The 27,150-nt window shown below is 38.1% G+C and overlaps 1 protein-coding gene across 1 annotated transcript; it reads left to right on the forward strand.

Moving 5' to 3' along the window:
- Positions 1-1,651: 1,651 nt before the first annotated feature.
- LOC124291474 lies at positions 1,652-12,860 on the forward strand. Its single transcript, XM_046728494.1, has 7 exons — positions 1,652-1,725; positions 6,749-6,877; positions 7,699-7,893; positions 8,587-8,796; positions 9,533-9,685; positions 11,756-11,885; positions 12,418-12,860. The coding sequence occupies exons 1-7, from the start codon at positions 1,674-1,676 to the stop codon at positions 12,590-12,592; spliced, it is 1,044 nt and encodes a 347-aa protein (XP_046584450.1). The 5' UTR covers positions 1,652-1,673; the 3' UTR covers positions 12,593-12,860.
- The last annotated feature ends 14,290 nt before the right edge of the window (positions 12,861-27,150 follow it).

Consider the following 27,150-nt stretch of genomic DNA (forward strand, 5'->3'; position numbering starts at 1 on the left):
ACCCTGAGCACTTGCCAAACACAAGCTGGGTTTGTTGTTTTCCGTCATTTCTATATTATATTGAGGGATTTAACGTGCGCTTCCCGACATGCTGCGTACTTCGCGAACGGTGGAGTTCGTCTTTGGACCAAGGCATATGTAAGTGAGTGAAAGAGTTTAGTCTTTCGCCGCTTTGAACAATATTCCAGCAATATCACGGCGGGGGACACCAGAAATGGGCTTCACACATTCTACCCATGCGGGGAATCGAACCCGGCGTGACGAGCGAACGCTTTAACCACAAGGCTACCCCACCGAAAGTGTGATATGGATTAAGTCATAGTGATAAATATATATAACAATGATTTGGGACCGTTCATAATTTATGGCTGGGGGTTGGGGGGTCATCAATTTTGTACACATGTACAAGGGGGTCATCAAATTTGTGCATTACAATATTGAAATATTATGCTTAAAAAATATGGGAAGGGTGTGGGTCATTAATTTTGTACATGACATGCAGGGGAGGTCACTTACTTTGTACATAAAGTTTAGAGGGGGGGGGGGGGATTCACCTTGTACATGCTTCTCCATAAAATCATCATCACCCCAACCCCGCACCCCCTAGCCATACATTATGAACGGTCCCTTAACGAGTGACATGGCTGCGCATGGTTGGGGATTAACAGTCAGACTAGCGGCATATACTTAGTGATAGTTAAGTAATGAGCCGCCATTTAGCGGGCTGTAACATTGCTGAGTGCGTCGTAAAACTAAACTCAATCAATTACGTAATGAAAACATTTGTGACGGCTACTTTCTCAGGACCGCTTGAAATTAAAAGTTCAATCATTGTCCAGAATCGGTCGCTATAACAACCACTGGTGTAAAGCACTCCAGATGACTACACAAAATGAATCATATCATGCGACTAAGTCGAGAAATGAAAGACAGATTAACCTGGTGTTCAAAAGCACTGTACACGTGTTTGAAGATTTCAACAAAGAGATAACTGTCGTCGAGCCGCATTCCGTCTGGCTTTCCCCTAGTGTGAATGCGACACACACCGTGGTATAATCATTATTGAAATCCTGGTGACAGCAACGTTAAACCAAACCGGTGAAAAGAAATCCCGGCTCGCTGGGGCGATACGAGGCCAACATACACGTAGGTTGGGTGAGGGAAGAAGCCATGGGTGCAGATCTAGTCAGCCTTCAAATGAGGAAGTACAACGGAGACAAGCAGGAATACAAAACAAAAGTGTGTTCCACACACACACACACACACACAGAGAGAGAGAGAGAGAGAGAGAGAGAGAGAGAGAGAGAGAGAGAGAGATACACAGAGACACAGACAAACACACACCACACACGCATACACAGAGAGAGAGAGAGAGAAAAGCGAGAAAGAGAGAAAGAGAGAGAGGGAGAGAGAGAGAGAGAGAGAGAGAGTGAGAGAGATAGAGAGAGATACACAGAGACACAGACAAACACACACCACACACGCATACACACAAAAAACCCACACACAAACATACCCCCAACACCTTACCACCACCACCCACCACCACCCAACCACCCCACACACAACCATTGTGAGTACACAAAATGAAAGTGAACCATTAATCCATGACACCGTATATGCAAGTTACATCCTGTTTGTCGTGTTTTACCCGGAACTTCAGCAAGGTCAACATGGCGGCGTTGTACAGATCTGTGTGCGTATCGCTGTTTGTGTCCCAGATCGGTCAGTGGTTATATATTTTATGTAACATACAATGTATAATATATTTCATGTTACCTAACGACACATTTGCTTTTGTGAGGAATGAGGAATAGTAGGATTCGTGTCCTCACTCATTTTTATAACTCGGTTTTGAAACGTATGATATCCGGGTAGATCCCGAACATCAAATTTTAAGGCTCTACCCTCATGTGCACTGTTAACATTGCAAGCTGATGACCTGTCTTCCGACGACATGCGTATAAGCAAGTCTCTTAATATCTAATTAGGAACTAAATACACCAAGTCAGAGAAACGTTGGGGTACATTGGTACATGTTTCCTTGTGCAATTTGTATTGTACAATGAACATCTATGTGGCATGTGATTACTCGTATTATACTGAGGAAAAGGGGAGACCCTTGTGTTGCTTCTACTGAGAAACATTGACATTTGCCTTGGCATCTGGATTTTATGTTTTAGAGCATTGTCAACACTACATATTAATCGATTAAATAAACATTTGTGTCAACAGTTAAGAATTTTTTTATTTATTTATTTTTTTTTAAATCTTTATTTCCACATTTTACATAGTACATGAAGAATGCATTCACATAAGTATATTCATACAAATATTCACATACAATATTTCAAGTATATTCGATACACACTCACAAATCCCCTTCATACAATGAATAAACGTCTTTGAATATCTATCTCAGTAGTTCCAATACTAATAATAGTAATTAAATACATTTATTATGTGTTTTCTGACCTAGTATTTTCTGTAAATAGATTGCGGAGAGATGACCAGAAGGTAAAAAACTCACTGTTGCTGCATGTAGAGTACGCATTATATTTTGTAATTTCATAGTATTTTGATACCTCGCTTACTACATGTTTGAAACTTGGAACTTGTTCTTTTATTTTTTGTTTGTATATTACCTGTTTCACAACAAGACATATTGCATTTAGAGAATTATTGTTTTTCCCTTTAAATCCAAGTAAGATGTTTTCTGGTGTAAAGTCAATATTACCTTCAGTTACAGTCATCAACCATCTGGTCAAACTCTCCCAAATCTTTTTAACATGACAACAATTACAGAGTAGGTGGACAATTGTTTCTAGTTCCTTTGAACAGAATGTACACAAAGGTGTGTCCTTTAGACCGATCCTATTTAAGAAAATATTTGTGGGTAGAATATCATACAATATCTTCATCTGTAACCATTTCAAATTGCTACATTTTGTGGATCGTTTTGCCATCATGTATATATTTCGTAGCATTGTGTTATCATACTGTGTTTCAAAGTCTCTTTCCCACTTTTTATGAGCATAAGACTTATTGTAATTGGAGTCCAGTAGAGAAAGGTAAAAAGTTTTGGTGCCTTTGACCTTTAGATTAAGCTTGGATATATTAAATGGTAGTATTGGTGAGAATGGGAGTGTTTTAGGTAGAAGGATTTGTCTTCTCTTTAAGCAGGCAATTATGGAAGATTTAATACTGTAATATCTTAAGATATTTGTTTTAAATTGGTATATTTTTTTGTAGTTCTTCGTAAGTATAGAATTCCCCTGTGGTTGGGTTCATTAGATCATATATAAAGTGTATTCCTGCATTGTACCAATTGTTTATAAAATTTGTTTCGTTACCTATGCTAAACATATAATTAAACCAAATACATTGGTTTAACATGTCATTTGGGTTTATTATCTTATAATGATTTTGTAAATATGATCCCCATGCAGAAATTACATCTCTCCAAAATGGATTTCTTGTGTATGGTTTTATATGTTTTTCCAAATATTCAGGATCAGCTAACCAAAGTCTTCCGTAGTTAGGTATACAGTTATCCACTAATGATTTCCATTTGCAGTTACTGGTATATAATTTTTTTATCCATGCTATTTTATGTGCATAAATATTATTCCTAATGAGTGGGACACTAATTCCTCCGTAATCAGGTGGCATAGTTAAAACGTCTCTTTTAATTTTGTCTGGTTTGTTTTTCCATACAAATTTGAAGCAGGCTTGTTGAAATTGATTTATTATTTCATCTGGGGGTGATGGAATTGAGGAAAATAAATGGTTTAATTTTGCAAGCAGTAGTGATTTCAAAACAACATTTCTACCGATTGGAGTAAGTGTTCTTATTGACCATAATTTCATTTCCTTCTCTCTATCTTTTTGAACTTATCATCGTAATTCAGTTTCACCATTTTGTCAAGGTCTACATCAAACATAATACCCAATACCTTGAAGTCATTTTTAAGTTAAGAATTGATTTCAATATTGTTTTCGCAATTATCGAGGTATGATGAAGTTATACTGTATAAATACGCGCCGCTGATCCACGGGAAGGGTGTTCACCCTCTTTACGATCATAACACCATAAATGCAAATGCATTCTGAAGTAAATTGCTATATAATACTTCAGCAAAATAACTTCGCAGAATGTATATTAAAGATTAACAAATAATAACAGAAAGCAAATACGAAATTGGCTACATCGTTCTGGGTGCCGTTCCACTAACCGATCTATCTAAGATCAATCTTAGCAAGTTACGCCAATTTTACAATCGTCTTAGCTAAAAGTTACACCCGTTCCACTAACCGATCTTAGGCCGATCTTAGAGATAGAGGAATGCGAGGCACGAGTTATCTCCCTTTGCATAGTCTAGCAAATGATGGAAGTAGTTTATGAACCAACTGAGTGAGTGAGTGAGTTTAGATTTACGCCGCACTCAGCAATAGTCCAGCTATATGGCGGCGGTCTGTAAATAATCTAGCTAAGATGCATAGCGTTCGTAGTGAACGCTATGTATCTTAGCTATAAATAATCGAGTCTGGACCAGACAATACAGTGATCAACACCATGAGCATCGATCTGCGCAGTTGGGAACCGATGACATGTGTCAACCAAGTCAGCGAGCCTGACCACCCGATCCCGTTAGTGGCATCTTATGACAAGCATGGGTTATTGAAGTTCAATATTCTAACCCGGTCCTTCATGGGTATTTTTCCAACCAAGTGTAAACGTGGAGAAAAAACCTAGAGCAAAATATTAGGGTAGTGAGCACCTTGGTTTCAGGTGCAAGTGCGTGTGAACGCTGGGTATCAGGCATAATATAATAATAATAAATGCATATTTATAGTGCGCCTATTCCACATCCTGGGGCACGCTCAAAGCGCTATGTACAGATAATTTACACGAGAGTATTTACAGCCGAGATTATAAGTAATATACTGAGAACAGGTTTTAAGTCTGAACTTTAAAAATGTCAATTGTGTCAGAGCTTTTAATATGTGCCTGAACCTTGTCAATCAGAATAAACAAGCCGTGAGGAGGCTATATAGAATCTGTCAGTGGTCTTGAATAACACGCGGCCTGCCTTTAGAATCCCCCAGCAAATATGCGCAGTGAAATCAAACATATTTGTATCTTTTTGCTTCAGAACATTGTTCACTTCACGGCTGTCCCTATTCTTAACCATGACGTTGCAATATTGTTGTACAAATGTGTTACACCGACTCGCTCGGTTGTGTTCCCATGACGACAGTGGTCAGACTGGCCTGACATTTGTAAGGCTTCAGTGCAGTGTTTGTTTACATCACAGAAATATACAAGTTCATTTCATGGGGGATTTTAGGGGACGCTAACGGTGAAATGCTGGCTCTTATTTTTCACATAGAATAGGAAAGCCACCATTTTGGTTTCTCTACGATTGATTTTAGCTATCCTAAGTTGGTCATGAGCAACTTAGACTTTGAATCTTAACTTTACGATTGACTTAGGTAAGATTGGTTAGTGGAACGGTATGCCGATCGTAACGTCACGCTAAGATTGGGATTTTAGGGGTTTACGATTGGCATAGGGCTAAGATCGGCTAGTGGAACGGCACCCAGCTCAGTATTGATAACTAGCCCCGCCCATCTCAGATATAAGGAGACCTTTAGCAGGCTCACCCTACTTAAGTCGGTGTACGGAAACATAAAACGCCAAGAATGTTGCTCTACATTTTCTTACTCTCATATTCGAGTGAATAATTCACTTGAACCAGTATTACATTAGTCTGTTGATTTTGTATGTATGTATGTATGTATGTATGTATGTATGTATGTATGTATGTATGTCTGTCTGTCTGTCTGTCTGTCTGTCTGTCTGTTTGTCTGTATGTATGTATGTCTGTCTGTATGTATGTTTGTATGTATGCATCCATGCATGTATGTATATGTGTGAGTGTGAGTGAGTGAGTGAGTGAGTGTGTGTATCGTTGATTATGATTGCTGTATTCCATTATGATTGCGTATTCCATTCATGTCCGTTTATCGTCATGCAAACAAGGAGACTTATCTTATCTAAAAGTGTGTTTGGTATTTCATTATATTTGATAGCAACTATGTGTACAGCGAATTGTGGAACGGGGATTTGCACAAGGACGCCGTTTCTTTCACATAGTCATGCGGCTACATGTCAGTGGCTGTAGACCATCTTCTGTTCAACTTCTATCACAGGTGCAGCTGTTTCCTATGTGGAACAAAGTCCGAGGTCTAGACATTGACTTGTCCGACTTGCATTTTTGTGGAAGCCGCGCTGGCTGAGTTGGTTAGACGGCTGACTTTGCGTGCTGGCGACTAGGCGCCTGTGTTACGACGTAAATTGTAATAAAAACGATGTATGAAATGCAACGAAAAACAAACACCCGCGTATTTACGAGTGATTAACACTGTTATTACAATTTACGTAAACATTTATTACATTTTACCGCAACGAAAATTATTTACGTCAATTTTTATTACAATTTGCGTATTACAATTTACGTCAATTTTTATTACAATTTACGTTTTTATTACAATTTACGTCAAGTTTATTACAATTTGCTGCAAGTATTACAATTTGCGTTTTTATTACAATTTACGTCGTAACAGCCTGACTCCGAGAGTGTGGGTTCGAATCCCGGGTGGAACTCAACCGAACAAAAGTACTAGAATCTGTACTTTTCTGAGAAAGTGTAATCACATGTGTTACATGTTTCCTCTGTTGTAGTTGCATGTCCTATTGGAATGTTTGGTCAAGACTGCGCTTATACCTGTAACTGCCAAGAGGATATTGATTGTGAAAACACTAAAGGCTGTGAATGTTCTACTGGATGGGGCGGGCCTACTTGTCAGCGAGGTATTGTCTCAGAGTTCTTTGACTTTCAGGAAAATGTGTCGGTAAATAGTGTTCTTTCTAAATAGAAAAGCGTTTTGGGTGAGGCAAGTGTATCAGTATACATGTACCAGTTTCACGAATGATCAAATGCAAATGTCGTGATGACGAAGATCCTAATAAATTAAGTAAATACCTGTGACGTCACTTCCTGATTAAACGTTGTTGTATCTCAAACTTTAAATCTCTTTGAAAATCTCATATGTGGAAGGGAACCTTGTACTTGTTTGAACTTTCACATATACTACTCACACTTTGCTAAGGATCACAAAATTTCGCCACTTTACTGAAACGTACATTTATAATTTGAAATTGTATCCATTTAAAACTGGATAAATAATGATATGGTAACTCATCTTTATGAAAACAGCCACTTTAATCTAACATTATGCACTTGAAACATGAGTAACCATACAAATGGTTTTCATGGCACCAACCAACCATTTTGCCAATAATGGCACGGGTCATTGACAAGTACACAACGCCTGTCAAAAGCAGGTATGGGATCCACAAGATGCAGTGACATACTGAAAACTTGGATCGATGCTTACAATTGGCGTGGCTATTTAAACCGAATTTGACCCCACATCATAGTTTTCTGTTGAATCAATGATTTGATCCTTAGCAAAGTGTGAGTAGTATATAGTTCAGCGTTTTGAAAAATAACATCCTCATCCTAATATGATTTTCCTATAAGACATCGATAAAAGTGATCAAAAATAACAAAAATTGATAGCTGAACTTCTTACAATTCTATTCTCTACGCCATGTGTACTATATCTTAGGCAACATGGCCCTGCAAAGGAAGGTTCAAGCCAGCTCCGAACAACAGTGGTACCTGGGACCCAAGGTCGCCGTGGATGGGGCTTTGCACAATAGGTTTGTGACCAGACTAAACTCGTCGGAGCCAGCATGGGTGAAGATAAAACTTGATTCCGAAATGTATGCACCCAGAGTCAAGGTTTTTCTAAATACAGAATGTAAGTAAAACCAAAAAATCTGTTTGTCAAATGTAAGATATTGTTTTGATGATTACTGTCTTCGTCTGTTATTTCAGTTCCATAAACTGGCATCTCAAATACAGTCAAGCACCGTTGTGTCGAACTTTGATGAGTCGAACGAACGTTTGTCTCGAAGTCAGGGGCTCCTTTCACGAAGCAACCTTTACTAAGGTTAACCTTAACTCCCATTCCTTAACATAGCACTAAGGTTACCTTAGTGACTTACAACCTTGGGCTTCTTTCATGGAGCAACCTTTACTAAGGTTAACCTTAACTCCCATTCCTTAACATTGCACTAAAGTTACCTTAGTGACTTACGACATGGGGCTCCTTTCAGGAAGCAACTTTTACTAAACATTGCACTAAGGTTACCTTAGTGACTTACGATCACCTCAGTGCTTTGTGAAAGGAGGCCGTGGTCCCTACGTAACCTTTTTTGCCATCATGTTGCGTTTGTGTCGAACCGAGGATGATTCGAAGTATTTGCGTCGTCAACATGCATCCTATTCAAAATCTGAAATAACATTCATGGTCACATGATTTTCAAGGTAAAGGACCCGGTGTAGCAGCCCAGAATAACCCCCCACCAGATTATACCCCGGGGTAAACTATAGGTTAGCCGGGCGTATTGCACTAAATTAATGCCTGTTTATAGCCTTTTTTCATCTTTAGCTCCATATAACCCCAATGGCCTTCAAGTGTATACCTCGGCAGCCGGCGACGAATACCCGGGCAAGTTATGCTACACGCTGACTGGGAACAACACAGATGTGCTTGAAGTGACTTGCCCCGGTGTGGCGCTGTTTGTTCGTGTGTATCTCAACACAATTAACAGCGATAGTAAATACATCGTACTGGATCTAGCAGAGGTACAAGTCATAGGCAAGTAGCTGTGTATGTTCTTATATCCATAATGCTCACTGAAGGGAGACCCCACGGTTATTAAGAAGAAAACGGATGTCACAGGATATACAATTTACGAAGGACGTTTTTGTACATCAACTAGCTAGCGTCTAGGTATGTCATCTTTAAAATACTGAAAACAAAAGATGCATTCGGTATGTTCTCAGTGCGTTTAGTTTATTGTCATGTAGATAGGTAGTAAGTGTGATCAGATGCGCGAAAATAGATGTTTTGTCTTAATAATACCAACTGCACAAAAAGACAAAAATGTACATGTAGCCAATATCCATGTAAGCGTTGTGCGTATCACATTTGTCCCAAGTATTTTTGGTTTTGTGGGAATACTTGTTGTCAATGGGAGTCGTCTCAAATATGTTAGTCAAGCCTTGCTTGATATATGTTAGTCAAGCCTTGCTTGATATATGTTAGTCAAGCCTTGCTTGATATATGTTAGTCAAGCCATGCTCATGTCTACTATCCCACGGGAAGATCCGGGTTATCTTCATTAACCATACCTGTCGTGAGACTGACGGAATCGTGTGTTCATGCGACTGACTTGGTTGATGACGTCATGCTGTCGCGACTGCGTACATCGATGCTCGTGAGGGTATGTTCAGACACGATTATTTACATACTGCGAATGCGGCGTAAAACAACAAACACACACATACTTTAGCAGTTCACTGACAATGTACATTTGTCTTCTATTCTACAGGGTGCTCTCATGGAACGTATGGAACTGACTGTGCTGAATTCTGTTTCTGTAACGGCCATCCTTGCCACCCAACCACAGGGCATTGTTTACAAGAAGGTGTGTTTCAAGATGTCTCTATGACGCCATCCATGTCCGCATTCACACATGCTAAAGGTAAGTAAAGGAATCTGTATTGGCACGCAATTGTCAGTAGATAATTTGGTTTAATGTTTGGTTAAGATATTGCTTTACATCTGTGACTGCAGCTGTCCATCGGCGCATACGACGTCCAATTGGAGGGATAAGACCCTTTAGAGTCACTAAACTAAACTCATCTGGGGACTATCCCCAAATAACCCCCTGAAACTGTCGTATGAATTGACAGCTCCATACCTAAAAGGGATAATGATTTGGGATACAAGCGTTGGATGTAGTTGTACCTTAATCAGAACATAACCTAAGCTGACAGTGGGGTGGTTTCTGTTGTTGGAGCTTTTTTAACAAATCATCTTCTTTTAAACGAGCTAATGACATCAGTTATATGATTCAAGCACTTCAAGTCATAGCGACATTGGTTGGAGCTACATTCTTTTTCAGCTGTCACATGTTCTTCGTCTTTTGTATCCAATATTTCATAATGCACGACCAGTGAATATTTAGTGTGTATCAGGTCTTTGAATGGCATTTAGCAGTGATACACATACGGAAGAGAGTTTTTATGTATGTCAACTTCTATATTATGAGGACCACAACGTTTTGGAGTATATCAGGTGAATGATGATGGAGGATTAAGGATATACTCCGAAATTTAATTAGTGTGTATCAGGTCATTAAATGGCATTTAGAAGTGATACACATACGGAACAGAGTTTTTATGTATGTCAACTTCTATATTATGAGGACCACAACGTTTTGGAGTATATCAGGCGAATAATGATGAAGGAGTAAGGATATACTCCGATGCGTTGTGTTCCAGTTTTTATGTATGTCAACTTCTTTGTTATGAGGAACACAACGTTTCGGTGTATATCAGGTGAATGATGATGGAGGATTAAGGATATACTCCGCAATTTAATTAGTATGTATCAGAGCATTAAATGGCATTTAGAAGTGATACACATACGGAACAGAGTTTTTATGTATGTCAACTTCTATATTATGAGGACCACAACGTTTTGGAGTATATCAGGCGAATGGTGATGAAGGAGTAAGGATATACTCCGAAACGTTGTGTTCCAGTTTTTATGTATGTCAACTTCTATATTATGAGGAACACAACGTTTTGGAGTTTATCAGGTGAATGGTGATGAAGGAGTAAGGATATACTCCGAAACGTTGTGTTCAAGTTTTTATGTATGTCAACTTCTTTGTTATGAGGAACACAACGTTTTGGAGTATATCAGGCGAATGGTGATGAAGGAGTAAGGATATACCCCGAAACGTTGTGTTCCAGTTTTTATGTATGTCAACTTCTATATTATGAGGAACACAACGTTTTGGAGTATATCAGGTGAATGGTGATGAAGGAGTAAGGATATACTCCGAAACGTTGTGTTCAAGTTTTTATGTATGTCAACTTCTATATTATGAGGAACACAACGTTTTGGAGTATATCAGGTGAATGGTGATGAAGGAGTAAGGATATACTCCGAAACGTTGTGTTCCAGTTTTTATGTATGTCAACTTCTATATTATGAGGAACACAACGTTTCGGAGTATATCAGGTGAATGGTGATGAAGGAGTAAGGATATACTCCGAAACGTTGTGTTCCAGTTTTTATGTATGTCAACTTCTATATTATGAGGAACACAACGTTTCGGAGTATATCAGGTGAATGGTGATGAAGGAGTAAGGATATACTCCGAAACGTTGTGTTCCAGTTTTTATGTATGTCAACTTCTATATTATGAGGAACACAACGTTTTGGAGTATATCAGGTGAATGGTGATGAAGGAGTAAGGATATACCCCGAAACGTTGTGTTCCTCATAATAAAGAACTTGACATCCATAAAAAATCTCTTCCATTTAGTGTGAAAATATTTACCCTGAAAGGAATCGAGGAAAATCTATGGCATGAAGACCAGACAAATACTGCTTCCTTTCTCTCAATGTCCTGCTAGGACCTGACTTAGCATTAAAAGATAAACATGTCACATGTTTTGAATAATTCATGTAACCAAAACCATGTACTATCATGCTCAGTACACGATAGCATCAGTCCATAAACTCTTATATAATTAAGTTGCAGGCACTGAATCAGAATCCTCTTCCCCATCCTCCTCGTCTACACAAGCAGGGTTCTTTGGAGGGGCGATAGGATTTGGTTTAGCTCTGCTTATCTGTGCGCTTGTTTGGATTTCCAAAAGGACAAGGTAAGCTGTACGAATTGGTACTTTATACTTTATATTGTTGATTAAATTCACCGTAGGACTGCTTGTTAGCTGTTTTAGTGTATGTGGGAGGGCGCTGACCGTTGATTCCTCCAAAATGTAAGAATGTAGCAAGATGAATACGTTAGAAGGACATGACTTACATGGAATTGATAACATTATGAGGTACTGGGGGTGAAGGTGAACTTTCCGAAGTGCTCCAGGGGTTATTCGAGATAGCTATGTTCAGGATAGTGTGTGTCGACTATACTTCCTGTTGAATAGGTTACTGTACCGTTGCCTTTGTTCATATTGCGGGGATATTCACTAGTAGGCTTAATCCTTAGGGCGTATAGGGATCGTATGACCAGTGGTTAGAATCCAAACTCCACACGCGGTCATGGGTTACAAGAACAATCATTATAGTTTTCCTCATCTTCATCCACGTTATACCACATGCTTTGATATGACAGAATTACTGTTCAAAGCTGCGCCATATGCAACTCGCTCTTGTCACTGTTTCTATTGCTCACAGACTGTGTCGGCATCGGACAAGTACTGAGACCGATCAACATGAAGACTTTCATCTTCTAACAAGATTAGATGAGGAAACGAGATACGTTGTTAGCAATGTGTATGAAGACCTAAGGCCGTTAGAATCACCGATGGAGATGAACTCTCAAACAGGTCGTAAGGTTTTAGATACGTAGCTGGATAGAAGGTAGAGGTGGCGAAATAGTACGTTCCTATTATTTTCAAATGAACAATTGACTTACCTTTGCATGTGTTTATGACTTGTACCGTCGCTAAAGGCAAGGCATGTATACCCTTTTGCAAACACCGTACATCAAAGCTATCGGGAAGTTATGCAGTGGACACTTATATGTTTTATTCATATTCGCAAATGAATGTAAGCTGTGCAAACAGAATATCATGGTTACACGACAATACGAGTTGGGAAGGCCTTGAATGGAATTAGACATTTTTTTTTTTTTTTTTTTTTTTTTTATTTCCATTTTTATGTTACAATTTCCATTACAGCAGCTTTATGTTCAATTGAAAGTATTTTAAGTGTACAGTGAGTAGTGTTGATGTAAACACATAATGTGTACATTACCTCTTATATATATATAGTACACATATATACAAAATACATGTAGTTACAGTCAGTCAGTTGTAGTATTTGGAAAAATTAAATGGAAGGATGACCAGAAAGAATGAAAACTTGCATAGTTACAATTAGAAAAGGCAATAAATTTTGAGATTTCATAATATTTTAATACTTCTTTTTGAAACCATATAAAATTAGGTTTCACTGCTTTCTTACTACATTTATACAACATATATTTGATTATTATTATCACCACATTAAGAGGATAATTATGTTTACCTTTAAATCCAAATAATATATGTTCTTCACTTAAATGAATTTTACTTTCAATGTATCCTTCAATCCATTCAGTAAATTTTGTCCAAATATCTATTGCATATTGGCAATTACAAAGCACATGTGCTATAGTTTCAGCTGGATCTTTACACAATGAACATGCTGGTGACTTAACATAGCCAATCTTATATAAATAACAATTAGTGCTGAGAATATTATGTAAAATCTTAAACTGAAACCATCTTAAGTCACTGCTTTGTGTACATCTTTTTGCCATCAAACTATAGTTTATCCATTCTGTTTCAGTAATGTGTTTATTAAGATAAAGCTCCCATTTGCTATAGCTTTTAAGTTTTGTAAATTTAGAATTTTGCAACATTTCATAAAATAATCTACTACTGGTACTGTTGATTTTAGAAATATTATAAGGTAATATTGGTGTTTGAGAGATGTCTTGTATTTGACTAAAGTTAATTCTTTGTAAGTATTGGGCGATAGATTGTTTCAACCCTTGAAATGTTAAAAAAGTCTGTATTCAAAGCATATTTTTGAATAAATTCATGGAAATTAAACCAATTTCCTGTATCGTTGAAGAAATCGTTAATATATGTTATACCTTTTTCATACCAATGGGAAAAATATACTGGCTTATTATCAATTGTTATGTTATTATTGTACCAGATTGACTTATTCAATACATCCGTAACAGATAGTTCCATATTATCACAACAATTTAAATATGATGCATATACTGACAGTGTTTCTTTCCAAAATTGGTTGTGGATATTTTGGACAATATTGTTTTCTATGTAGAAAGCATCAGCCAAATTTACTATTTTTGCCTCAACTAAATGATCATAAAAGAAACATGCCCATTTGGACTTACTAACAGATAGTCTTTTGATCCAACAAAGTTTCTGAGCTGCAATAACTTTTTCTAATATGGGTACACTTATGCCACCATACTTAGGCTGTAGTGACATTGTATCTCTCTTGACTTTATCTGGTTTAAATTTCCAAACAAACTGAAAACATTTCTTTTGAAAAGCTTCTATTATATTTTTAGGTGGGCTTGGTATACTGCTGAATAAATGGTTTAGTTTAGGTAGTAATAATGATTTTAACACAATATTTCTACCCATTGGTGTTAAAGTTCTCTTTGCCCAATGTTCCATTTCTTTTTCAATATTATCTAATTTATTTACATAGTTCAGATTAACCATATTTCCTAAATCAATATCAAATTCAATACCTAATAGCTTAAACTGTGTTTGTGTCCAGTCTAACTTATACTCTTTACAGAGTTTGTATCTTGATCTCTTTTTGGAACCTATCCATATCAATTTGTTTTTTTCTGTGTTTACTTTTAATCCTGAAAATCTAGCAAAAAAGGATAATGTACTCATTGTAGAGTAGAGACTTTTTTCTGATCCATCTAAACTAAGGGTGGTATCATCTGCAAATTGTGCTAGAAGGGAATATATATTACCAAGTTTTAATCCTGTTATATTTTTATTATTTCTTAACATTATTGCTAGGATTTCTGCGCATAATATGAAGAGATATGGTGATATAGGATCCCCCCCTGACGACAACCTCTTGTAACCTTAAAGAAGGGGCTTGCAAAACCATTAACCAAAACACTTGTTTCAATGTTTTCGAAAAATAATTTTATCCAATTCTGAATACTGGGCCCAAAGCAGAAAAAGTTAAGTACATTATGTATAAATTTTCTATCCACAGAATCAAATGCCTTTTCAAAATCAATAAGTAGTAGTAAGCCTGGTATCTGGTATGATTCTGTATAGTCTAATATATCATAAATAAATCTAGTCACTTCACCTATATATCTACCCGATACAAAACCCTTTTGATCCTCATGGATAATCAGTGGTAAGATTGGCTTTATTCTATTTGCAATTGTCGATGCAGCTAATTTATAAGTAGTATTTAAAAGAGTAATAGGGCGCCAATTTTTTAGAAAGAGTTTTGATTTGTTTTCTTTAGGCAAGCAAGTGATTAGACCTTGTTTTTGGGTAGTAGATAAGGCCCCTGTTTTATATGCATAATTTAAAGCATTTATCAAATATTTATTGAGGTCTAACCAAAAGAACTTTAAAAATTCTGCTGTGAAGCCATCTGGGCCAGGACTCTTATCATTTTTCATTTTTTTAGTGCTTCAAGTACTTCATTATAGGTCAGCTCCCCTTCTAAGGAAAGTGATGTTTGACAGTCTAACCTAGGCACTGATACTTTAGCAAAAAGGTTTTCCAGATCAATCTGTGTACAGTCTTCAGTTTCATACAGTTTTTCATAAAAATGTTTCACTTCTTGAATGATTTCATGTTGTTTCCTCAATAACGATCCATCTGGTTTTTCAAGAGCTGAGATAGATTTAGTTAGAAAATTTCTACTTTCTAATTTTAAAAAGTAATTGGATGGTTTTTCTCCATGTTCTATCCACTTGGCTTTTGATCTAATAAAGGAGCCTTGTGTTTTTACTTTATGTAAGTTTTCTAATTCAAGTTTAGTTGATTTGTATTCTTCTAGTAATACGTCTGACTGTCTACCAGCTACGTCTCCCAGTTTAATCTCAATTTCACTTAGTTTCTGTTCTAGATTCGATTCCAAAGCTAGATATTCCTTTTTACGAGTGGATGAAAAAGTATTGATGTTCCTCTAATATTTAAAAGTAACATCTCACATAATAATTGATCATTTATTGTAAACATCTTTCCATCTTTAACAGTTTTGTCTTCGTATTGTTCAAGAGTGTTATTTATTGTTTTTTTAATCATTTCTACATATTCCTTGTCCTTTAGTAATGAATTATTGAATTTCCAGAATCCTTTTCCCCTTTGCATATCCGAAAGTGAAATTGTAAGAGATACTATAGAGTGATCTGAGTTTATACTAGGTATGATATCACTTTTCTCAATGGACTGGAGAATATTATGGGAAACTAGAAAATAGTCTAAACGAGCTTGCTTTAATGGTGTTGGTTGTCGCCAGGTGAATCTTCGAGCTGATGGGTAAAACTCTCGCCATGGGTCTTTAAGATCTAATATATCAATTGTTTTGAGTAATTCCTGTCTTGCTTTAGGGTTATTTATATGTTTATAATTGTAAGTATCTTTATCAGGGTCTAAAACTAAATTCCAATCTCCACACATAATAAGTTTATCACATGTTAAATTCCCAGCAATTTCTTTTATTTTCCTAATAAACTCAGTTTATCAGAATTAGGCCCATAGAGATTGATTACAGTAAATATCTTATCATCAATGCTAACATCTACTGCTACATAGTTACCATCGTCTTTATCAAACTTGCATTGTAGTACCTTAAATTCAAAGGTATTATTAAATAAGATTGCTGTACCTCTTGCATTACTTCTAAATGGACTAATGTAGCATTCTTTATAACCCCACTGCTGTTTTATGATTTGTTCTTGGTCAGCTGTGAAATGCACATCTTGCAAGCAATAAATATGTGCCTTTTAATTTTTTAAAAACCTGAAAACTTGTTTCCTTTTGAAACTATTATTTAAGCCTCTACAATTTATAGATACTATCTTAAATTTTCCTTTTGAGTTTGTCATGAGGATAAAATGTTGTATACATCTTATAGCAACTATTTTCAAAACTGTACACTGTTTTTCTGAGATGGAAAATGCATATTTTGTCAAAAACAAACAAACATAAGAAATTATACAAGTACATAGGAAGTTTGCTTCCTGACTGGATATCGTATCCGCCACACAAATAAAAAGTACACATCATGAAACTCGGGTTTTCTCAACTTTCTGTCTCATGCAGAACTTACATAGACATTGCATTTATAATCTAATCATAAATGAAAACTGAAGTTAGCCAGTTGCTCTGGGATAATTAACGAACATTACCGTTTCTTACATGTAAGCCACGTTTTGGAAGTTATCATCAGTAATCTTACTTACATTAAAACAGAGTTCATACTTGTGAGGTGATAAATGTTCAGAAAACATGTGCTGTGTGTCCTTCACCTTCAAAATCAAAACATGCGGTTGGTGTCACGTGTTCTCTGTTTGTAAACAAATACACGTGGTTTGCTATCGTGGTTTACTGTCGAATAAAATTGTGGTTCCTCTGTCCATTGCTTATCTAGCCCTGATCACAATCCTAGAAGCATAAACAGATTCCACAGGATTCCCACACGAGGTTGTGATAAAAAGCAATCAATTATATAATCAAACAAGTTCATAGCACAGTTTCAAAGAAACAGAAATCAACAGAACAATCATTGACACGCGAACCAGCAACACTGTGGGCGTTGCTGTATTTTAAGTTTTGATCCAATTCTATTGGCTTACAAGAAGAGTCACTGTTTTCCCTGTATTCAAGGATAGCTCTAATTCCCCTCTCGTAGATTCGTGTTTGCACCTTGTGTTCTGTACGTAGGGTGTATGCCTTAGCTGCAAGCTTCCCCCGGTATTTCTTGAGGGGGACGGGCAGGTCTGTTCTTATAGATATTTTCCTTAGAATTAGATTAGACATTGGTGTGTCAGGCATTACCACGGTCCCCTTACACAGTAATACAGTAAAATATCAAATACCACTACCGTAACGTACTAACACATAAAATATACTACTTACAGTTTGCTAATGATCACAAATATTCTCAACTTTACGTAAACGTAGATTTATATTTTGAAATTGTATCCATTTAATACTGGATAGATAATATGGTAACCCCTCTTTAGACAAACAGTCACTTTAATCTAACCTTATGCACTTGATGCATCAGTAACCATAAAACTGGTTTTCATGGCACTAATCAACCATTTTGCATATCATGGACCGAGTCATTGACAAGTACACAACACATGTCAATAGTAGTTATGGAATCCACAATATGAAATGACACACTGAAACCTAGGATCCATGCTTACAATAAGCTTAGATATTTAAACCAAATTTTACCCCACATCATAGTTTTGAATCCATGATTTGATCCTCAGCAAAGTGTGAATAGTATACTGGCAGCATCTTACCTATCTGTATACATTTTCAAATGTGTTGTTTTCGAAAATACAGATAATATCTCCTTTGAAGTTGAGAAACATGTACATTTGCAATTGCACTTTTGTATCATAATTTGTACCTGTGGCGTAAAACTGTCTTGTTATGATGTCTGCTGTGGTTACGATGTGATGACATCCAGGAACACGTGTTCGTTCATTTATGTGCATAATTTGATATTATACGTTCGCCTCACTGGACATGAGTTATGTTTTTACTGTTGCGCCATGTGACAGTCCTGGTGGTTCTGGTGTAGCTTCAAGGCAACTTGAACCATAAATATGGTCTGTTTGTGCCCAATACATTAAACGATGTTCCTCAATCATAAATTCACGTGGATTTACAACAAAGTATATAAAATGATAGCCATGGTACTCAATTACCCTTATCAATGAAATGACTGGATCCTCTACTAAATGAAATGGATCAAAACATCTTTATCAAAATACTCAAAGATATGATGCTTATTAAAAGATAAAAAGCAGAAACTCTAACGGTATATAAATATAAATAGATCACGTCTAAGATATTGTCTTGTGTGGTCGCGTACCGATCCGTCGAATTTCTGATTTCAGAGTAATAAAATGCATTCGACGGATCGGCACTGTGATCTTAGCTATGAATTAGTTATGAAAACATTGGATCATACCAATAAAAAGACGCAAGGGGTGTTGGATGGTTTGACACTCTTTATTTTTGTACTTTTGTACAGTATATATCTTTGCCTACTCATATGATACAATGAGAAATTGATGCATTAAATATATGTTTGGACTCTCTTTTTTTTTTTACTTTTGTACAAAATTGAAATTGATGCATTAAATAAATAGTTCGGAGAAATATATAGTTCGTGATGTTCAAACTTCTCGAGTAGTAATTTAGACTTGGTGCATACACCTGGGAGTATAATAATGTAAGGTATACAAAGGTAGGGATTAAACTTTGGTCTCTCTAATCTCAAATATCTTTGTTATAAAAATTGCTTAACACAAGGTAAGTTTTTCATTTTGGTTGGCTAGTGGTCCTACAAACTTAACCCCAAAACATGGGTGCTTTGTATAATATTCTGGTAGATACTTTTGTCTGCTCTCCTCATACCTAGGATATACAAGGAGGACATGAAACTCGTCTTCTTCCGTGTTTCTACAGAACGGGCAGAGCGATGCATCAGGGTCAGGGTTTTTAGCCCGCCGGGAATTTTGTATACCGAAATTATGAGCACTACATCTGAACTTTGAAAGTGCTCTACGGAGCTTACATATCCTGTGCAAGCCACGTCCATCCAAAGCCATAACTAAATAGTAATTGCCTAACATATGATACCCAGTTCGATGTCAGCAATCAGAAAGTCTTCACCGGAATCTGTTCTTGGTAATTAAAAATACAATTAGTCTAATCCAATACAAGCCGACCCCTTAATTAATGAACTTAGACTCTCCCAGTGTGTTAACACAGTCTGAAATTCGACCGATTAGCACAGAACCACTCAAGCATGATTCGACGGATCGGCACTTCTGGCTGTTCAAAATTCGACGGATTAGGCCATAATCTCTTGCGTTAATGTAAGGAGGAGCTAATGTCGAACTGTTCAGGCATATCATCACTACAGTATCGACAAAAGTGTGTTGGCATTTAGTGCAAAGTATTTTATCACGTCTCTTGTAACTGAAAGACAGAAGAAGTTTCACAAGTTTAATAGGGACCGACTTCACAATGGCATATTCTAAATCTCTTTGGGAAAGGCCAGAATGTAATAAGATCATCCTCATCCTTTTCCTTTTCCAATCCTGACCTAGAAAGTGAATTTGCTCTTTCATTTCCCTGCAAACCTACATAATCGTAACAAGTTTTTTTTGTTGCTTTGCCGTAACGTATCTATACATATGGTACTTGCAGCATCTTACATTACCTTATCTACACATAATACATCATCTTTCCGTAACCCGTCTTCACCACAACCTGACCAGTGAAGATCCGGGTTAGAATTGATCTTCAGTAACTAGTCGTAAGAGACAACTAACGGGTTCGGGTGGTGAGGCTCGCTGACTTGGTTGACACATGCCATTGTATTCCAATTGCCTAGACCGATGGTGAATTCTAACGCGGATCTTCACGGGTGGATTAAAATGAACGAGGGGTGAATTAATACCTATAAACATGGAGTAAGAAAAATCTAAAATATACTTCCTGTTCACTCTTGAATATTTATGTACGTGAAAGCATCTGTATTGCAACAGTTCTTTATCAAGTAATAAATCATTAAATTATTAAATCTTTGTCGTTTGATTAATTATCTTTGATATTATATCACAGGATTGCCTTACAACATTTACTTAATTAATCGTCAGAGTCTAACGTTTTAATTTGCTTGCTTGCACTGGAAATATATAACGCCGGTGCAGAAAAATACTCGGTCTTGACTATGCTCAGAAACAGATTACTTTTGATCTTAAAGCAAAACAAACTTATGTCAAAATGTTATGAATGCGAAAAGGTTAAGGGTGTCCTGAAATGTTTAGTAGGCAAATGCACTTTTTTACAGGTAGTGTTATTTTATACCCTTATTTAATAGCGATCGGTGGTTCATTTTGTTTTTCCTTTAAGCATATACGTACAATAACGCATATGTACGAAATATACACTGTCATAAGCCTAAGACTGGATAATAGTACCAGTACACTTATAATGTAAACTATTTTATAATAGTTGCGCACGTGACACTTCAGTATAATAAGGAAACGGTTTATTCGCATGTATTTGAAACACAGGATACTTTCAAAACAAACAAACTGTGTGGTGACAGTAATACATTCTGTTCACCAATACTTTGCCGTTATCGACATCGGGTGACATTGCACAAGACCCAGCAGATATAGATAACCTTCGTTTCCTTTGACATGCATTCTCAATGGCACAACTCCATATAAGAAAACACACATACTGACATTTTTTGAAAGGCTATATACAGTAAGCGTTGCACATGTGTTTACTCTTCTTGTTTCGATTCAGTCAGTAAAAAGAAATCCACGGAGTACTTTGTTTTGTACTCCAGTCAAAGAGCTATGTGCAGTATCACTAGAGTAAGTGAGTCAGTTCCGTCCAACGCTGCTTTTAATCATAGTGTTTTCCGTTATATCATGGCATGTGAACTTAATGCGGAAGAAATACCAAAGTGATGCACTGAGTTTGGTTTTACGCCGCTTTTAGCAATATTCCAGCAACATCACGGCGGGGGACACCAGAAATGGGCTTCACACACATTGTACCCATGTGGGGATTCGAACCCGGGTCTTCGGCGTGACGAGCCAACGCTTTAACCACTAGGCTACCCCCACCGCCCCCCAAAGTGATGCAGGTCTCTGGCGTTTAACACTTTGATCAAACGCACGAGCACGGGTATGGTGCTGGGGTCTAGGATAATTGCCACCCGGACAATTACCACCTGGACAATCGCCATCGGACAATTGCCACCTAGGACAATTACCACCCAGGACAAAACTTTGCTAGTTTTTTTAAAACAGTAAAATCTGAGGTAGTAAACAAAATTCATCAAAGTCAAAATTACTTCAATGTTAAAAGTTCATCAAAGTCAGAATATTAATATACCCCAAAACATTGACTTTTGATCATATAAAGTTGTGTTATTGACAAACCTGCATTCATTTTCTCAAATAAAATAACATAAAATTCTGGGTGGCAACTGTCCTCACTATTACAGTAAAAATAACTGGGCGGCAATTGTCCTGGGTAGCATTTGTCCAAGGTGGCAGTTGTCCGGTGGCAGTTGTCCTGCTCCCATGGTACTGATCAACCTTGAAACATAATGTGGGAAATTATACGCTTCTACCATTCCCAAAAGTTCTCTTTTCTGCTCAGCGAAGTGCGGCACCTTAGACGACTCGGACACTCTTACCACCCACTATCATTAGAAACTGTTGTAAATAAACTACCGGGCAAAAGAACGTTTTCACTTTTATGAATTGTGTTAAAAGCTAACACGCTGGTACAGTTTTAAACCCAAGCAGAAAACAATCGCCAAAACGCAACATGGTCCCGTAAACAGCGCAGCTGTCCGAAAACTTCGTACGAATCGTGCTTTTTTCAAAATGTGAAAAACGTAATTGTGGGACAAACCACGTGCATAAATACCGATGTTGGACAGAGCAAGCATGCAGTTATTAAAAAATCACCACGATTATGCCAAGACTTACGCAAGCGCAACGAGACAGGGCGATCGGTATGGCCAATATGGGGGGCTTCACCAACGTCAACTTGCAAGAACCTTCGACTGCAGCCTGACCGCTACCTGCAAATAGACCAGACCCAAGACCTCCCAAGATCGTGAAGACCAAGAGTCACGACACCGGTCGAAGACTGCTATATCCGCCACATCCACCTTTGGAACAGATTAGTGACGGCGACGTCAGTGGCGGCGACAGCACTAATAGACGCCATCAGCAGACGAACAGCCCTTCGACGACCCTTCCGTGCAATGGCCTAGACCCGTCTACACTGTCAACGCAGACTGCAGTGGGCACGGACTGTACGGTGGCGGCAGCGACATGATGGGGAGAGAGTGCTCTTTACAGATGTAAGTCGGTTCAGTCTGTTCATAAACGATGGCAGAGTTCGAGATTTTAGACGTGGAGGAGAGCGACTGTCGCCAAACTGCGTTCAAGAAGTTCATCCGTTCGATGTAGGATGCGTCATGGTGTGGGCCGACATTTGAGGTCAGAGAACAAGAAGTCTGGTTATAGTCCAAGGATATTTGAATGCCCAGCGATTCAGGGATGGACTTTTTGGAGTGCCCTTTTTTCGACAACAGCCAAGAGAAGTCATGTTGCAGCGTGCAATGCAAGGGTTCACACCGCCAGAATTGTTGGCAAATACTTGCACAACGTTAACGTCAACATATTGCCTGGGCCAGCTCGTTCTCCAGACATGAACCCCATTCAACATCTCTTGGATCATCTTGATCGTCATCTGAGACAGGGTGCACCACCTCCAGCGAACCAACAGAAACAACAGACTCTCTTTGACTTATGGAACAGGACTCTTGCTAAAGTCATCCTCGGACTGACAACGTCAATGAGGAGACGTGTGCTGACGTGTATGGATGTCCAGTGTGGTCATACTCGTCATTGCTGACGTCTCCCCTGACTTAGGTCTCATTATGTGACTCTTTATGCACTTTTTAAATGAACTCTGAGTTGTGTAATTTATAATTTTTCACTCCTTCTAAATGAATTGCGACAAATGCAAGACCAGCATTACAATGCATTTTCAGTGAAATTATTGGAAAATGATTTCTGTTTGTAAAATTATCATCATAAATCTCACATACGTCTTTGTTTTTATTGTTTTGGTCAGGCGAAGTCGGTGATAACTTTCTTTTGCCCGGTATCTAAGCTATGGTCGTAGGTTCGAATTCAAGTTGGTCCTGGTCATATTTCTCTATCAATCAGCAGCATATCCTTGTTTATGGTTTTAACAAAGTAGCAAACGTGGAAATAGCTTCCTCCAACGTCATGATGACGTCATCTCTCTCCCTCACTCACTCATTGGGACCTCACAGACGTAGTGTTTGCTGCTGGTACAAGTGGTAGGCGTCCACTTCCAGTACCCCGCACGGAGGAGAACCACACACGCATTCTGTCCAGATGTGCTAAAGTCGGAGTTACTCCAGTAAGTGAAGTTCCCCAGAGGCTGTTCGTTGACCCACTTGAAAACACGAAGGGTGGACGACATGTCTGACAAACCAATCCAGATGGCGTCCTCTGAAACAGTACAAACAATGGGTCCACATTTGAGAAGCGTTATTCATAATCGTCTCTCAATAATCGGTACACCTACCACACCATTTTCAGAGAGATTACTATAGACTTAATGTTACTCGTCTCATTTGTACGAAGTGCTTCTTCAAATGATCCCCGGATCCTATGTGGTAACATGGTCGCAATGTTCTTATCAGTACATGTAAAATATATGTAATTTTTGTTCATGTGTTGTTTTACTTCATGACGCCTCTAAACATCGAATAATATGAGCCTTCGGGGTACGACAATTGAACTAGTTACTATGAACGGCCACCCAATTCACCTTATTGCCTATTACGATAAGGACAGGTTGCTAGACCTAATGGACCTGGGTTGTTCGTTTATACCAACATCTCCAGTCAAATTGGATTTAGCTTACATCGTTCACGATCATTGTATCATAACACTGCTTATGATCATGATAAGGGCAGGATTGCTCGTTGGGTTCACTACAATACGCATGAACACATTACACGTCCATACCAATATCTCCAGTCAAATTGGAATTTCGCTTACATCGTTCACGATCATTGTGTAATTGTGATATAAGCTGCACTGTTCAGAGAAATTAATTCCTCTTCTTGATGTTACAGTAATTACAGTAAATTTATTTTTGTTAGTCACTCTCACTTACGGAATTGGCTGTTCATTGATAACCCCGCATTCTTCATTCTTTGAAACTTTTGGGCAGTATCAGTGACAACCAGCCTAGCTGTCGGAGAATACAGACCACAGTTGTTCCTTGCTTCCAGCCACGTGACCTTGTCCAGATGAAATTTAACACACGGACCTTCCACTTCTGACAAAAGGCTGAAACCTTTAGGGCACCAGTCCCGAACTGCCAAATTACAAGGTGAAGTATTTGTGCGTTTAACAACACGTAAATTGATGCTATACTCATGCCAATAATGGTTGTCATCCCCCCAACATCACAAGTAGAGTAGAGTCTTTGAATGGCATTTAGAAGTGATACCATAAAGGCAAGAATTTTATGGATGTGAACTTCATTACTGTGATTGACACGACGTTTCAAAATATATTCTTACTCCTTCAACAGGTGAATTTTTATCTGATCAATCAGTAACAATATTCTTCGAAACATCGTGTCAATCTCATATATATCATGAATTACAAAATACTGCCAGTAACACGTCCAGGATGTATACTTCACTTTACCATAAAATCGTGTGTGTTCCATGTTATTCGGTGGTGACACTAGGAAAGTGTCAAAGATCTGGCATCTGTTGTCCATAGCGTTGTACAATAAGGCTCGGCAGGAGAGAAATCCGGCACATACCACCGTGCACTGGAGGCGTGAGGCGACTGTTGTGATCAGTATCTCCTTCTGAACACTGCTGCCTATGGGTGTGGCAGAGGTCATCGTAATGTATTGAACCGCACCATCAGCAATCATACAAGGGCTGGAAGTAAGACTCACATGTATGAATGGTTATGATGATTTGTTTGTTTGTTTGTTGTTTGTTTGTTTGTTTGTTGTTTGTTGTTTAACGCCGCACTCAGCAGTATTTCAGCTATATGGCGGCGGTCTGTTAATAATCGAGTCTGGACCAGACAATCAAGTGATCAACAACATGAGCATCGATCTACGCAATTGGGATACGATGCCATATGTCAACCAAGTCATCGAGCCTGACCACCCGATCCCGTTGGTCGCTTCTTACGACAAGCATGGGTTACTGAAGATCAATTCTAACCCGTATCTTCACGGGTTTTATGATGAACACTGCTTAGTAGGTATACCTGGCTAGATGTGAATTGCATCATTTGATTGTGTGATTAGGATTTATGAGCTGAATGAAAATACATTCAGTGGGAACCTGTTACCTTTAATCCTGTTGAATGAACAAATATCTGAAACGTAAACCCCGACCTTCTCACTTTGTAACTGGATGTACCCGCTAATCTCAAATTCAGTAATTATGATGGGTAAATCCGTAAAGCCATAATTCCATAACGGATTTTTTCTTAGACGAAAATTATCGTCATTTCTAAAGCGCAAAAAGCCAGTCTTTGGAAAAGGTCAGAAGGGTTGTGCTCCCGGTGGAGAACCAGGACACTCTACAGATCTGCGCCAAGAGATCAGGAGGTACCCAACCAAGGGCACTGCGACCAAAGGGGACGACAGTTTACTTGGGATGCAAGCGATACATTTCAAAGCCGAGGTTCGCATACTTAGCGTGTTTTTCTTTAATCTTGCCAATCACATTGCTGTCAAAAGGGACAGAAAATTCAATGATATAAATAAATTCAATGGCATTAACAAAAAGGACAGGTTTGTTAGCTGGAATTCTTCTGAGGCTGTATTTTGGCCTATTTCAATGTTTAAAAAGTATATTTTTCCATGACGCCCTGGACATGTTCAGGATCGTACCATGGATGGACCTCGTAGTCAAAGCCACAGGCATGGCGAAGACGACAATAGAAGCAGCGAGCCATGCCACCATGTCTTTTAAGATATGCGTATGCTTGTGCGTAGGAAGGGCATCCACTGACAGCCTTTGTAAATTCATTGCATAGTCGACGTTTCATATTGATGTTTTGTTTAGAATCACGTTTTAGCGACTGCGAATGGGCAGTGACTGGTCTTGAGCAGCAAAAACAAAGCCATCAGTTTCATATTTAAGATAAGCCGACTTCTTCCAGGGGAAGGAGTACACACCATGCAGTGGTTTCTCAGAAAGCTACTCCACAAATGACCGACTCTGGGCAGACTTGATGAAGGACCTGGTTTACCCCAATCGCTGTACCAGCCAGCACTACATCGCCATAAACAAAATCAACCTCACATTTCAGATTATTGGCATGCTTCAAATAGCTGTGGAATTCCTTACTTTCATCGTGAGTCTTGACATGCATCACCAGAGGATAATCCGATAAATAAGTATGTGCAAAAGAAAACAATAAAATGCTATCATGAAGAGTCTCCACACTAATAATTTTATTATTATCATTATTTTCTAGTAGTTCGATGAAGTTCCTGAAAA

This window comes from Haliotis rubra, unplaced genomic scaffold (genome assembly GCF_003918875.1).
Source record: "Haliotis rubra isolate DU_JTF1 unplaced genomic scaffold, ASM391887v1 Scf10, whole genome shotgun sequence".
Lineage (NCBI taxonomy): Eukaryota > Metazoa > Mollusca > Gastropoda > Lepetellida > Haliotidae > Haliotis > Haliotis rubra.